Here is a 15319-nt window from a genome sequence, read left to right as displayed (position 1 = left end):
GCAGTATGACTGAACCAGCATGTTCTTAGGCACAGCTTGTCATGTATGTTACCATTTATGGCTTTTATGGGTGTGTCAGGTTTGGAGCAATTTCTGCTTTCACAAATTGTGCTATTTTAAAGAAGAGCGGAATAACAAAGTTCACATGGAAGGTTCACATATAGATTGTGTCCTCCTTGCAGAGGACTTTATCTAGAGCATTAGTAGCAAAGGAACAGTGCAACTTAAAAGACCCTGCAGTTACAGAAAGTGTGAATAAAGAGTGAATAATAACAGAAATGCAGAAATAAATCAAAATATGAGTAGATGGAAGCACTAAATTATGGGGAGAAAAGAACTTAAAAATATGGGATGAGGTGATAAAAAGATTAAAAGTCGATTTGTGTCTGTAAATGTACTTTGTTATTCTTACCTTTCTCTTTCTGTGTTTATAATTTTCCATGGTTTATTCTGAGACCCAGTAAGAACATTTGTTTTTAAACAGTAGAAATTTGAAGAGATGTTTTTATCCAAAGAAAAGAAAGGACTTTCAGTACACAGTTAATGGTGTTTAAAGTCCCTAAAACCATGGGCTTGCCTTATTCCCAGGAGAACTCAAGCTTCCCCAGTTTTAGTAGTGTGCCTCCAGGAAATCGTTCAGAAGGACACATAATTAGCCCACACTTTCCAGAGTGCACAGTGTAACTTGATGCACTTAAACCAGAAGACAGTTTTCGTCTTTTGACCCTGTGTCAAATGTGTCAGTTGAGTAGCTTACCTGAGATCTGTAAGCCAACATAGGCCATCAGATATTTTCCCATAGAAAGGAACATGCAGTAGGACACACACAAACCCACAATTTTAAAACTTATTTATTAAACTTTTAAAACTTACTTATTTTCAAAGTAACAGAAGTGGCCATTGTAAGTGGCACAACCCAATGCATTGAGATTCTGGTTTTTTTTGCCAGCCTGAAGTTTAAAGAAATATGTTTGCCCTTGCTAAGGATGTATGAAAAGGAGAGAAGTGGCTCTTTCGCTTTAGGCACCAACAAGATACTGAGTCTCTTGGAAGGGTGAATGTGATACTGTCATTCCAATGCACATCCAAATGATAGTTCTGGGAATGGTAAAATGCTCAGTATGGTGTCTACATCTTGCATCCATTAACATGCAGAGTAGTTGAAAGAGTTCACAGTGAAATGGAGTAATGTTGAATAACTCCTAGACAGAAATGCCCTGGTAACTGGGTGGGGTGGTGTTGGTGGTGGTTTGTGTGTGTCAGGATGAGGTGGCTGCAGGGGGGACCTGTGTGACTGATATAGAGAGGCACAAGGTGAAAACTCAAGTGACACTGTAAAACGGCCCTCATAGCTTAATGAAATAAAACCAATAATGCGATTTAAACTTCTTTGAGTTAAAATTACTTTAATAAGGGTGTTAATTACTAGAGGATTAACACTGCTTACATGTGATAATAGATCTGGTCAGTCAATAAAGGGTGAGAATAATGTTCGTTTAAGAAGCAAAAGAATCTAGCACAGGATTACTCCCTAGAAAGGGATAACATTTCAAAGTGGCAAGTAAAATCAGGGGAAGATGTTTTCAAATTGCAGGAGGCATTAGAGGCTGAATTTTGCCATCATTACTCAGCAGAAGTTCCATGTGTACTGGGATCTGTTGGAACTAAAATATTAAGAGTAATTATTGCAAATGACATATAAAATAATTTATAATTATTTGGTCTTCCAGGGAAATAATAAGAAATAATTTTTTAGATATAACATTTAAAGAAAATACTGTCCATAGGATTGAGGAGAAAATGCATAACCTAAAGGGGAAAAAAAGCGTCTTCTAAGGAGAATAATTTCTTGAAGGTGTATTTCTTAGAAAAGAAATTGTATTGGATTATTGCCTTTAAGCAAAATGGGATTTTTCCCTAATGTGTTTGCAAACCACAGCCCGAGGAGAAAGATTTTTTGCAAAAACCCAATTTAGAAAAGGAAGTTTCGAGGTATCCAGGTTGCAACTTGCTGGGCTTGGAAGCCTTTGTTAAACCAAGTTATCTAGACAAGTTAGCAAAACAAAACCAGGATTTTATATGGGCTATAGTATTTGCTAAAGTGTTTTGAGAGTCATTTGATAGATATAAATAGGAAAGTAAATGTTTTCTTGTAGCTGAAGAGGAAAGTGAAGATTGTCCATGAAAGAATATGAGAATTTTTTCCTAGTGATTTTGGCTTTCCTTTTAACTCGTCTGTATTTACATTCCTGAGCTACTGACTGCAATTCCTTGTCCAGAGGTTCTCAGGTCTAGCATAGCTTTCCCTAAGGGATGTAACTTCATCTGCTATAAGGGGTGGTTATGCAGCCATACCCTGAGTGAACTTCTTTGGAAGAAATAACTATCTGTTTACAGTAAACTTACAATGGCCACATCTGTAAGTATCTGTGCCTTATGGATTGCACTAGATTTTTGTTTCTGGGTGCAAACAAAATTATGCTGGTCTGTGGCCTGTTATGTCATGAATTTCAGTGGCTTTTCATGTATTCTAGCTCAGCACCCAAGATAGCTGAGATACTTTATTGAGCAGTTGCTGTATTTGTATCTGCTTTCTGAAGAAGCATTTCAAACAGACACCTTGTATATAAAATTCTAAGTGTTTTAATGGCTGCCTAAGAGAAGAATCTGGCACACTGTGGCTGTAATTTTTTACTTTAGATGTGCAACTTTTGAGAAATGCACAGATGCTAAAAGAAAGTAAACCAAAAGAAAGTTGTTAATTAAAAAATAATTACTCTGTTGTGTTGAGCCAAACTATTTCCCCTTACCTGCTGTAGGACCTCAGGGTATCTCAGTGGAAGTGATGTGATTCATAGTACACACTGCAGATCATGGACTTCTGTGGAGATTTAAGTGCTGCAGATTCAAGAGGGCTCATAAACCTTGTAGACATGCTGTATATCCTCCTGTTAAGTTGAACCAATCTCTGTAGCAATGTAATTTCAGCATATTTCATGGATGTAGTTTTCTCTGGTGTTTTTTCCAAGTCAGAATATGACAAGAAATGACTGGAAAGTTGGGAGAGGGAAATGCCTTGTTCACTGAATCCCTAGTTCCCAGCAGTGCCTGCACTGGTGGTGTCCTGGGTCTGTTCTTAAGCTGCAGCTTCAACCAAGAGCTAAAGTCTTCTCTTCCTCTGTAAGCACAAAGCTGATGCCATGGAGCTGTGCCATGCTCACTTGCCTTCCCATAGGCATCAGTTTGCATTTGCATGCCAGGGCTGTGTATCTAAAGCTCCTTCCTTTAATCCTAGAAGTAACTGGACTGAAGTTTAAACTTGGAGATGCATACTTGGGCAGACCTCTGCAGATGATTAGTTCTAGGGTACAGCAGCCTGTCTAGATTAGGTGTGTGTTTATACAAGGATAGTTTTGGAGTTGTTAGAACCAGCATTTGTCAGATAATGACTTCTTGTGGTATGGTGTATATGCACACTTGTAAGACTGCAGGCATCTGGAGTTACTCTTATGGATAGTGCTAAATATTAAATGTGGCAGATGGGACAAGAGTGTTCAATTCCAGAACACAGTATGGAAGTGGAAGTGAGTGTGTTTTGTGTTTGAATTTTATTCTAGTTACACCAAATTAAATTAATTTTAATTAGATCCACCTCTAAACCAGAGAAGGTAGTTAAATTTTAACTTTAGATTTTTAATTTTTTGATAACATTTTTATAGTGAATCATCTCAGATGGATTTTTACAGGAAGGATTGAGACAAATGGTACAGTTTTAATCCCCGAGAAGTTTACTTTAGGATAGCGTTCCTCATCATATGCTATTTCTGGCATTATTTCATAGACAAGTGAATAGTTTAAAGCAAACCTGTTGTGAGTCTAGTGCAATTAAAAAAGTAGTGCCTATAGAAAATAAAAGATCAAATAAACTAAACTATAAAATTTCTTTTTAGTAGATGTCAATATTTAAGTACTACTGGCAAACCTGTGTTTAGTAAAACAACCAGAAGCCAAGTGGAAATTCCAGCTGAGATTTACCTCTGCTATATTAAATCCTTCATAATTTGAACAGTTGAAATTGTGTTTTCAAAGTCTTGTCCAGGTGAGAGGCAGATGGCCTGTTTGGGGGGCTGCACTTGTCACCCCTGTGTGCTGTTTGAATGTGTACACCTCCGCCTCAGGAGCTCAAAACCAGAAAAAATGGTGAATGGCCTGACCATTGCATAATACACAATTTTTAATCCACACAAATTTTGCCATTGACATAGTTTTATGCTTTGTCTGAAGGGACTTTGTGTACGGACTAACACGCTTGACAGGAGCAATTTGGCCGGAGCCCGTGCCCTCTGGAGCCTGACTGTCTGCCAGGCTCCTGCTTTTCAAACTCTTCTCTGCTTCTAGACTCAAAAGATGGTTCTTTTGCTACTAGTCCAGCTTATTCTTTAATGATGAAGAACAACACACTACATAATAAACATTTTCACTGTAATTAAACAAATCTTCTTTGAAGAGGTATTACTTGTTGCTGTACTGGATGTTTCATAGGGCCTAGCTATTTATATTTGTCTCAGAAACTATTTTTCTGTGTCTTCTGATGTTATATCTTGGGCTGCTTGAAGTTTTAATGGGATTTGTAAAAATTATATGTTGTGAGTGTTTTTCTGGTTATGGTAACAGCAACAAGCTTGTTCACGTGGCTTCAGCAGCAAGTATTCTATTTTATAGGCAGGCCTAAGTTCATTTGAAGTGCCAAAGAATAAAAAAAAAAAAATCATGAATGTAACAAGACCAGGCATTTCTCAAAACATAACTCACGATCCAGATTTTAGGAAAGAATTCTGTCCTTTGCAAGGATTTTTTCTTATAAAAGTATATGAACACAAATAACTTCTGTTTTCTCTTAGCATAGCAACAAATCCCAATGGTTCATCTGTCATAACATTATACATTGTACATTTATGAATGTGTTGAAGATTGTATCCTAACATTCAAGATAGTGACAGATACAATTTCACTTATAAATTTGAAACAGATGGTAACATTTAAATACAAAATTATTTCATTCTTGTGAACATTTCAACGTCCCAAATTTGGACACAATTTCTAAATGTATGGTGCTCAAAAGAAAAAGGTAGGTTTTAATGCAGTAGCTTAAAAACTGAAAGACACTGCCTTTCTAACACAGACTATCCTTCCTTTGAAAATCCAGGGCTCAGTTTTCAAAGCATTGTCTAGGAATTTAGCCTGCGACCCCCATTGACACTAATGGGAATTGCATAGCTAAGTCCCCATAACATCACTTTGAAAATCCATTTGTTGTACCAATTCAGAAAAATGACATAAACTATGGGGAGACATTCACAGATCAAGAGAACAATGTACACTTTGAAATACAAGACCAGTGTGTGTTATTCCAGTTATGCGATCAGTAAAAGGGATTCTGAAATTCACCACGTTCACAAAATAAGTCACCAGGTCTAAATAAAACAAAATATTTTGGCAAGTGGCAGGCAGACTTGCTAACCAGGCTAACAAGATGTTTGTCAGCAGTAATGAACACCTACTGATTAAGTGATAATTGTGTTTGGTTGGTATGGTGTTATTCTACAGTTAGCAAACTCTCTTTTTTTCTTTCCAGCTGGACTTAGGTATCTACATTTTAAGTAGTTCTGTTGTTCCTTTGCAACAAGAAATGTTCAGAGTAAACAAGACCTGTCTTTGTCCAGTTTTGATTCTGATCCTGATCCTTTATGTTTTGTTTTCCAATTTAGTAAGTGTTCTCATGGAGCTTTAATTAACAGGAACATAACTTGGTGACTAATGATGGTATTATCTTCATGGTCTTGCAGATGGTTTTTGTTGGAAAAAAGTGTATACCTGTGTAACATATGTTCATGTATATTTGTGCACAAAACCTAAGCAAAGATTAAAACAGTGTTGTTGTTGTTGTGTAGCTGTGTTACTGCAGTGCCTATGAGTCCCAGTCATGGACCATGGCCCCATTATGCTGGGCAGAATATAAATAAGTGTTTTAACAAAAGAAAGACAGTGCTGCCTCAGAGTTCCCAAAGCAATGAGATTATAGCTCCACTGAAAGGTTAACGTTATGTCAGAGATTATGAAACAGCAACAGTTCTGGTTGACAGGCTTCCTTTTGGGTCCTGAAACCCATTTGTCCTTCTTAAAACAAGGCAGGGTGGGTTGGTACAGTGTGAGCTCCTTGGAGTAGGAAATGTTTCGGACTGGAACATTTGTGAGTGGCTTTTGTGAGTTTACTGTGTTTAAAATGAAAAAGTCACCTTCATGTTTGGTGCTTTGCTTGCTCCAAAGCCCAGTAGAAGTAGAAATAATTGAAATATTAATGTGTTTGCTCTGTCTTCATCTTAGGGACTGAAACGATACATAGCTAGCAAAAGTCTTTTTTTTTTCCTAGGCCAAAAGCCATGCATCCTCGAGGGAAAAATTGTAATGTTACTTCTGTGCTCTTTCCTAAGAAAAGATTGGGTGTAGCTTGCAGTTGTATATGCTTGGCACTATTCATTTCCCAGAAGAGTTCACCGTATTCTAGGCTTTGGGTTTTTTTAATTAAAGAGGTCAAAATCCATTATATCAAAATTTCAAAGAATTTGCCAATTAGCTGTAGTCTGTGATGCCCAGCAGGTGGCTTTTATACTATTAAAGGGAGATTGTTTCCATCTCTGATCAAAGCAAAAGCAAAACAAAAGAAAATATAGAATATTTTGCTGTACACAGTGCAAACCACATGCTGTGTAAATTATGTGAAAACTGTACATGGGAGACTGTTCAGTCATCCCACTTCAAGAAAAGGTTCTGTATATTTTCACACTGATCCTCACGAGGATTTCAGTGGTAATGTCTAAGTCTGTTTAGATTACTGATTAGCTGAGGAGGTTAGACAGCTTGCTATATCCTAAAATGAAGACTTTAGCATTTTTCTTATTTAAAAGTAAAAGTAAAAATGCACAATTAAGTAGATAATGAATTTACTAGGAGTGAAATTAGAAAAAGCTGAGCGTGCTGGAATGTTTAGGATGCAAAAAATTTCCAATTTGCACTTTTGAATGAATCTAAACTTCCCTGATTTTTGCCTACTTAAAAGAATGTTTGTGACCTTTTGACCCTTTTGTTATCCTTTACTCAGAAAGGCCTTTATTCTGTAAGACTTAGGTATAAAAAAATAAAAAGAGCATTAATGGCGTAACAGTCCTTTCTGATCACCCTGTGTAAGATGTTTATGCAAAGTGTCAATAGAAGCAATTGGCCTAACAGTGTGACAACCTGCTTTGCTTGGAAATGGGCTAATCTCCTGTTTGGGTTATCCAGAGGTCAGGTAAGGATTTCTTTTTTTGCACTCCCCGTAGCGCACGGGTACATAACCTGCAAACACTACAGGGCAGAAATCAGAAGCAATTGAGCCTAAGGATGCCACAAAGCATTTTTAGTTAATCCTGACCTGTTTGCTTTTCCTGGTTTTTTTTTTTTTTTCTTCTGCTTTCTTTTAGTTTTTCCGTTCTTGGTCCCATCCCGGAGAATCTGAGTGTATAACACACAATGATGACAGGGACTCTACCAATTTCATTATCTGCTTCACTGTGTGGTTTTTTCCTTCTTCTTTTTTTTTTTTTTTCCTCCAAACAGGCATCATCCCACTCTTTTTTGAAGTTCACGTGGAAACCTACTTTAAATCTCAGTTTTTGAGGGCTGCCCCCTTTGCCCTGTCACAGCAGGCTGGAACTCAATAAGAGCTCAGGCAAGCGTAGCGGGCCGGGCAATGGGCCTTGGCGGGCTGCACGCTGTGAACTCCTGCCTCTCTGAATCAGCTTCTGTGTGTTTTTATAACTGCCTTTTTTTTCCCTGTTAATTATGCCCCAAGGCTGTGGAAAGACAGCATTTATCTGTTTCAACAGACTAAGCAGCAAGTGTTCTGACATGTTTATCAGGCAAATTGTACCTGACAAAAGGTAATTACACATGCAATCAAGTCCAGAAGTAACTGGGTGATTAGGGGTTAATAAACTGTTTAGCATAAGAAATATTGTGAGCAAGGAGAGTGGGCCAGAACTGACATAACTGACAGTGATATAAGAATTACTTTTCATTGGATGGAATATTTGACTTTACTGAAAGGTAAGTAGGAAATTAGGTGTACAACTCAGTTTTATCTCCAGCTCCTGAATCACTGGTGCCATTTGTACAACCAAAACTATTTGCTGATGCTCATGCTGCTTCAGAAGAGATTGCAACTTGTACCATTCCATCTTGCATTAAGCTACCTTTATAATTTACAATTAGGATTTTTGTAGTATAACCAGCACAGGGTGTAATGGACACTGCCCCCATTTCCATCTGCAAAGCTCATGTCTCCTCCTTCTGTCTGTTGCTGTGCTCACTCTGTGCATAGCTATTTCCCAAAGTTGCATTCTCTTCCAAGATTATTCCTGACAGTTGCCCAAAAGTAAAAAGGAAAGGGCATCTGTATGATATCTGAGGATGTGACAAGAGGCTCAGATGTCATTGAAAGGGCCGGATGGTCAATTCCAGCAGTTCCCAGTGCACAAAATTCTCACGTAATTACAAGATGGCCTAAATAAAGGCTTTGGCTGAGCTGCTCTGAACTTTAGGTAATACAATGCAAAGCTTTAGTGAGCAATGATAAAGAGTAATTTCTATTCAAACACGGCCATATCACCTAGATACTGGGAAAACGCTAGAGAACTAACTTTGAGGAATAGGTGCAAGTACCCTATTTGAAATCAGAATTCTGTCCCTAAAAGTTTAAGATCTTTCTCTCATAGCATCAGTATTATAATGTTTTGTCTTAACTGATCCTGTTAGCTAACAAGGTCTTACTGTAGGAGTAACCAAACCTTTTAACCAAAACATAGTTTAGTATCTTTTAAAATAAGTCTTCCAATTAAAAATAGCAGTGTTACCTGTGTAATGTCAGAAATTACTATAAACTTTTACGTAAGTACACATAAACACCTTTTCTTTTCCTAGTGATGTTTATTTCTACAAAGACACCTAATGTTTACACATAAAAGGCATCTAGAAAATACCTACACATGAAGGGAAAATTACAGAATCAAAGCAATGTAGAGTGTAATTCAAAATAAAAGTGCAGCACTGCAACCAGAGGCTTAAGTTACCTATAATGTTAGAAGTATATATGTGACTAATAACGTAATGGTTTGGGAAAGCAACACTGTTGCACATACAGTAGAAGAAAAGTGCTGCTCTCTGATCATCAGCCCTGATGGTTCCAAGATGCTGGATGAAGGTTCCCCTTGTATCACCTTTAGAAAAAGCAAAATCTTCTAAATAAGGTGGAAGTGTGGGCTGTATCTTGTAAATGCAAGTAAGTGGACAACATATAGGATGTTCTTGGCAGTGTACAGGAAAGGCTGAAGCTTGTTCTTTTTTTTTCCCTCGTTCCTTTTTTTTTCCACAATGATTTAGACACACATCTCTGCAAATTGTTCCTAGTCAGAAGGGAATAATTGCTCCTTGCTCCTAGGGAAGCATATTCTGCTCCATTATAAAATACTTGGGTATAGTATTGCCTGTCTGAGCTTATTCTTATTTTTCATGGTTATTATGGGATGAAGAGCACAGCAGTGCCATTGTTCTTGGATAGCAGAGTACATATATTTAGTTTATTTGGGCTTCACAGTGTTTTTGCTGCATGATAAGCTGGTTCTGACTAAACACCCTTGGGTGGCTCTTTATGTGGGGCTGAGACTGCCTTTCTGTCAGGATTTTTCCACATATGTTAACTTAGGAAAGATGGATGTGCAAAAGAAACATTTTTTGTATTGTAATTTCAAGGCAAGTTGTGCACAGTCTAACCTTAAAGGAGTTGCAGCCAGTAGCACGGGTATGATGTGATAAAACTCTGTTGCCTTTGACTGGTTTTTGAGGCTGGGAAATGCTTATTGCCAGGACCTACTGTTTGCCCATATTTGACCATGTATGCCAGTGTGGGGCATTCCTTGTTAGACAATACATTTCATTTTCAGTTACTGTCTCAGTAATAGTGAAAGCTTTAATAAATAAAACAGTAGTAGGGAAATGTTGCTTTAACTTGGCCTTGGTTTGATCCTAGATGCTGCAGTAAAAACTACTGTCACAGAACCAGCATCGGGCTGTGCATCCACTGAGCCTGGGTGCCAGGGCAGATGTAGGTGATAGGAATGGCCAGGACACAGATCCCAAGAGCTGCACACCAGACAGCTCTTCCCACCCCACAGCATGCAGTATTTGCTGTCCAAGCCCACTGCGTACAGCAGTGTGCCACGGTGCAGAACTGCAGCTGTGATGGGACAGAATGCACAGTGCATCATCGTGCACAGCGGCAGTCTGGGCTCCAGCAGTGTCTGCAGCTCCCTGCCACATTTAATCCTGATCCAGGACATGATTGTCACACTGCAGCCCCTGAACAGATGCACAGAAGGAGGGAAGGGGGCTGTGACTGACTGTCATGTGTCATTTGATTGCACATCTGGGCCTTTGAGCTACCTGCCACGTGTCATGACAGCTGCTTGAACTTAAGAGATTTATTAGCATGAGGTTGGCTGCATGCAGCTCTTTGACCATGCATGGAGCAGGGAAGGAGCTCTGGGTGCATCACCCTTGCCAATAGTGTCTCTTTAGGAGTTCATTCTTGAGGGCCAGGACTGTGTTGGAGTACACAGAATATGCTTCATGTTCTGTGTGACAATTTTTTACCTCGTGTTAAAAACCAACAGGCTTCATGGTCTGTTTAGAGCCCTACATACTTACTTGTGTTTGGCGAGGTGACAAATGAGGTGTAATCTTCCAGTCATCACTATCGCTGAGATTTCCCAGAGCCATGGCACAATCAGTTGAGTCAACCCCTTGAAAGCATTGTATGAAACTCACTCATGCAGTATTGTCAGGGAAGTTTCTTTGAACTTGTCAGCACTGTAATTGTGTCAGTCATCAATGGCTTTGGGCTGCACATTGCTAGCAGGATACTTTAGGTACCTTTCACCCGTATGAGCTTCAGGGTTGTTTAAGATTTACCCAGAATCCTCTATTTCAGTGGTACAACAGGGATAAGAAATGAAATCTTTCACTTCTTACTCACTGAATACAACTGCAGGAACATGGGTCCATCCTTAAGGACCATGTCCCATGTGAAGCCCATGACAAGTAGCACTGTAAGTTGCAATAAGTTATTAATCACCAGATGATATCGTTTGGGTTCCTGTGAGCTTTATCCTCACACCTTGCCTTGTGCATCTGCCTGTCCTATCTTTCCACTCTTTTGGTTGTGTTTTAAATTACCTCTGTGAGGACTGGCACCCGAACTGTGTAACACAGGTAATAACAAGTGATGAGTAACGTGCAGCTGAGGCTGTGAGTTTCACAACTGAGTTATCAAGCCTTCCCAAGTCTGTTTGCATGGTGAGTGAAGGCATGTTCTCAGCAACTCAGTAAAATTGGTGGTGTCCATCTTGAGAAAGGGCTTTGTGGGAAAGAACTGTTTGAATTTGACCTTGGTGCTTATAATGGATATCTAGTCAGCAGAGAGTGAAATTGTCTCCTTGGGTTTTAGATCCTTTCACCTCTATGAAATAGTTAAATGTAAAATGTGAGTAGGTGTGTCAGAGGTCTGTTATAATGCCAGAAAATGTTGCTACCTAGTCCTAAAAGATTACACTACAAATAAGGATAAAGTAATTAATTAGAAAAATATGTTTTTAAATTAGACACTATATTTGAAAATAACATAAGAAAGTGGTTTGGAAGTGGAAAAATTTGCAAAAGAGAGGCATTGAAATTTGAATCTGGGAAGACTGGATGTATACTTTTCTGTAAATGAATTGGTGTTATGGTTTTGGGCATGAGCATTGCTGGACTCTTCTGACAGTTTGTCACGCTGAGAAGTTTAAGTAAGGCAAGGTGAGGTTCTCTGGGGTGCAGCCCTCCTCTTAGTGTAGCCTGAGAAGTCAGAGGGGTGAGCACCTGCTGCACGTCTGCCTGTGGGAGCAGGGGCTGCTACTGTTGTGTCCCAGCTCTAACAGCTCTGATCAGGCGTGGCAGAAACAAATGTTTGAAGTGAACAGTTCTTCCTTGAAATAGCTAAATGATGTGACTTGCAGTAGTCTGTTACATTTTTTTCAAGTGGCACAAAATCCTGTTCCAGCCCACCTTTCCAGCATTACTGATTCAGGGCAAGCAGGGCTCTAGGTTACACTGAGGACCCTGCTCAGCAGAGCAGCCTCGGGCACTGCACGCTGGGGCGAAGTGTTGTTAATGGTTCCCAAGGCTTTTTTTAACAGTAAGTTTGGCTAATACGGGACAGCCTGAGAACAAGCCCTTGTTAGCCCTCAGCAGCAGGACAAGGCCAGGCCCCAGACGCAGGGGGAAGCTGGGGCGCCCCGCCATTGACGTCAATGGCAGTGGGGCCCACTGGCGCGCAGGTAGCCGTGGGAAAGGCATCCCCGAGCAGGGCTGCCTGTGCCCTGGCCCCTGGCAGCCTGGGCAGGGTGCCCAGCGGTGCCTGGCCTGCACCCCGTGATGGTGGAGGGGGAATCGGGCTTTGAGGGCCATGAGGGTGCTGGAGGTTCAGTATCGCGTCTGATTGTAAAAGCAGGCTGGTTTATTGTTGAACAGCAGCTCTCAGATCATGAGTCCAAGACATGATTTGAAACTGCAGCCAAGCGTATTATTGTGGCTGGAGACTTTTTGTTCCTCCACTGAAGTGTTTGAGTTTGTTTGGGCCAGAAGTGTGCCCAGGGCTTGGCTCTGAGTTTCAGGGATCAGTTATAATGGAGACTGCAGCCAGGAGGTGTTTAATTCACTTTAACTGGACTACCTGAACCTCGTTTAAATTAGTGTGAGAAGCAGCAGATACTAGTATCCCTGTCTTGCTCCCCACGGTAAAGCAAGTTCCTAAATACTAAATCGTGAAGCCATCAGCATCCCCTCCTAGGGCCAAACCTGCACAGCCGCTTCCCTGCACATTGAGGGAGGTGAGAGACGTTAAAGAAAGAAATGGGCAGGTGAAGGGGGGTGGTGGCTGGGCTCGGCGGGGGCTGCGCCCGGCCTCTCTCCGCAGAGCCTCCCGCACTGCCTCACCCGCCTCTCCCCCCGCAGCTCCTGGACCTCTTCATGGTGTGGGACTGGTCCACCTACCTGGCGGACTACGGGCAGGCCACCTCCAAGTACCTGCGGGTCAACCCCAGCACGGCCCTCACGCTCCTGGAGAAGTAAGTGCGGGGGCCGGAGCTGCCGGCGCGGGGATGCGGAGCGGGGCCGGGGCCGGGGCCGCCCTGCCGGGAGCGGCGGGGCCGGGCCGCGGGAGCAGCCGGCGGCTCCCGGATTGCCGCTCGGGGCAAGGGAGACGCTGAGCTTTGGCCGTGGTGAAGCCGATGCGGGCGTCTCGGCCGGTCTGGCGGGCGGGCAGGGAGGGCAGGGTGAGCCGGGCGCGTTACCGGCAGCGCGGTACCAACCTGCTGTAAAAACCGCATCAAGCAAAACACGTTGTGGTTTAAATACGCTTTCTAACAGTGTTTTCTCTCCTCTCCTGCCTGCGATGAAAATGTCTTTTGCAGAGTTCACAGAGGGTATGTATCGCCTATATTGTTACAAAATACTGTTTCTGTAACTTGCCTAATTTCCCGAATTTCGTTTTTGTATCCGTTGGTACGGGAAATCAGCAATATAGATGCCCGTTATTGACGGTGAACAAAATTCACCCATTCACTGAGTCTGAATTTACCATGGAAGCAGATGATACTAACGCGTTTTCTGACTTGCTTCTCTCCTAAGGCAATTGGTAGGATCAGGGTCCTGCTGAAGGGGGATTTGCTTAATACTTACAGGTTATTTGTGAAGTAGTATTTGTTGAAACAAACACGTTCTGCACTTCTGCATTGCAGAAGTTTAATTTAAGAACACATAGTGAACAGGTTTTGTAATCTTTCAGTTCTTATTAGCAGAAAGATCAAAAGAAGAACATTAGTAAACCAGTCTAAATAGTCGGATTTTTCCTTTTCAATTTATGTTTCTAATGTGTTTGTCATTTGCTTTTTTATTTCTCTAGAATGAAAGACTCCAGCAAAAAGAACAACATTTTTGCTCAGTTCAGGAAGAATGATCGTGACAAGCAGAAGCTAATAGAGACTGTAGTGAAACAACTTAGGAGTTTAGTGAATGGTATGTCCCAGCACACATAGGCCTCTTAAATCGACAGTATCTCATCCCACCAAGAGGTGTTTCTTATCCACTATTTCTACTAAGTGGTGATACCAGTTAGGACTTTTGTTTGACCGAGAAAAGGAAAAATGCAGTAGATAGATTGTACATGTAGTCTTCAACAAACAATTCTTTGTACGTATTTTTAATGGGTCGAATACTATTTTGTATATTGTAAACAAATGGTGAAAAACGAGGTTGTACAATAAAAACCAGCACAGTCGTATTGTACATGGAACTGCTGAACTGTAAATATGTTATTTAAATATCTGCAGATATGGTGTCCGAAATTTTGCTCCGAGTAGGAATTATTTGAGAAATGATCCCTTAGTTGCTGTTTTCTGGTTGAATCCTAATTTAAAGTTTTTGAGCTTGAGATACTTGTGTTTCAGATGCCGCTTACTGTTTTCCTGCATTAAATGTATATTAGCCCTAAAGTGATTAAACATAATTTTGTATACCAGGTTTTGTAGTCTGGAGGTATGAAAAGGTCTTCTGATTTTTAGTACCTTTGAAAACTACCCGAGAACTAGACTTGATATCTGTTTAGCACTGGGACTTACAGGCTTTGTTCTCCAAAAGGGTTTAATCTTGAGGTTGTGAATGTAAATAACCATTTGATTTCTTTATAATGTGACATGTTGTTTCGTTTTGGTTTTGTTCCTCAGGGTTACTATTTCTAACTGTACTTTTGTAAGATCTCGGGTTCTTTATCCCAGGTTGCAGTAAGGAATAGGTTTGCCGCTGTTGTTTTCGTGCCGCATCTGTTTGTTAGTTTGCGCTTTCTCCTGCCAGCCCCATCCCAGCGATTGGCATTTTGTCCCACTACCGGTCTCTTTGCACTGTCCCCTCCTGGCTATTTTAGACACTTAAGAGAATGTCTAACAAATACAAACCAAATGGAACGTGTAAAAATAATGTACATTTCGCTGTATTTTTAAGTTATTGACAGTCTAAATACAGTAATATAAACCTCACCCGTATTGCTGTTTAATTTCACACCCGGGAGCACACCTCGGAGCCGGTTTCGCGGGACCTGTGCAGGTCCCGACTCACTGGTGATTTTCCCCGGGGA

The 15319-nt window shown here is 40.7% G+C and overlaps 1 protein-coding gene across 5 annotated transcripts in view; it reads left to right on the top strand.

Annotated features, from left to right (window-relative positions):
- EXOC6 (exocyst complex component 6) overlaps positions 1 to 15221 on the top strand; it is an 87241-nt gene extending 72020 nt beyond the window's left edge. For 4 of the 5 annotated variants that reach the window (XM_026799608.2, XM_026799607.2, XM_014275690.3 and 1 more), the window contains 3 exons: positions 13144 to 13256; positions 13602 to 13613; positions 14093 to 15221. In XM_026799608.2, the coding sequence (XP_026655409.2) occupies positions 13144 to 13256; positions 13602 to 13613; positions 14093 to 14225 (258 nt within the window). In that variant the 3' untranslated portion in view covers positions 14226 to 15221. Of the gene's footprint in view, positions 1 to 13143; positions 13261 to 13601; positions 13614 to 14092 lie in introns of those variants that run through there. The other variant, XM_074545001.1, reaches the window with a different exon arrangement.
- Positions 15222 to 15319: the final 98 nt, after the last annotated feature.

This window comes from Zonotrichia albicollis, chromosome 7 (genome assembly GCF_047830755.1).
Source record: "Zonotrichia albicollis isolate bZonAlb1 chromosome 7, bZonAlb1.hap1, whole genome shotgun sequence".
Lineage (NCBI taxonomy): Eukaryota > Metazoa > Chordata > Aves > Passeriformes > Passerellidae > Zonotrichia > Zonotrichia albicollis.
This window is presented reverse-complemented; position numbering and strand designations above follow the sequence as displayed.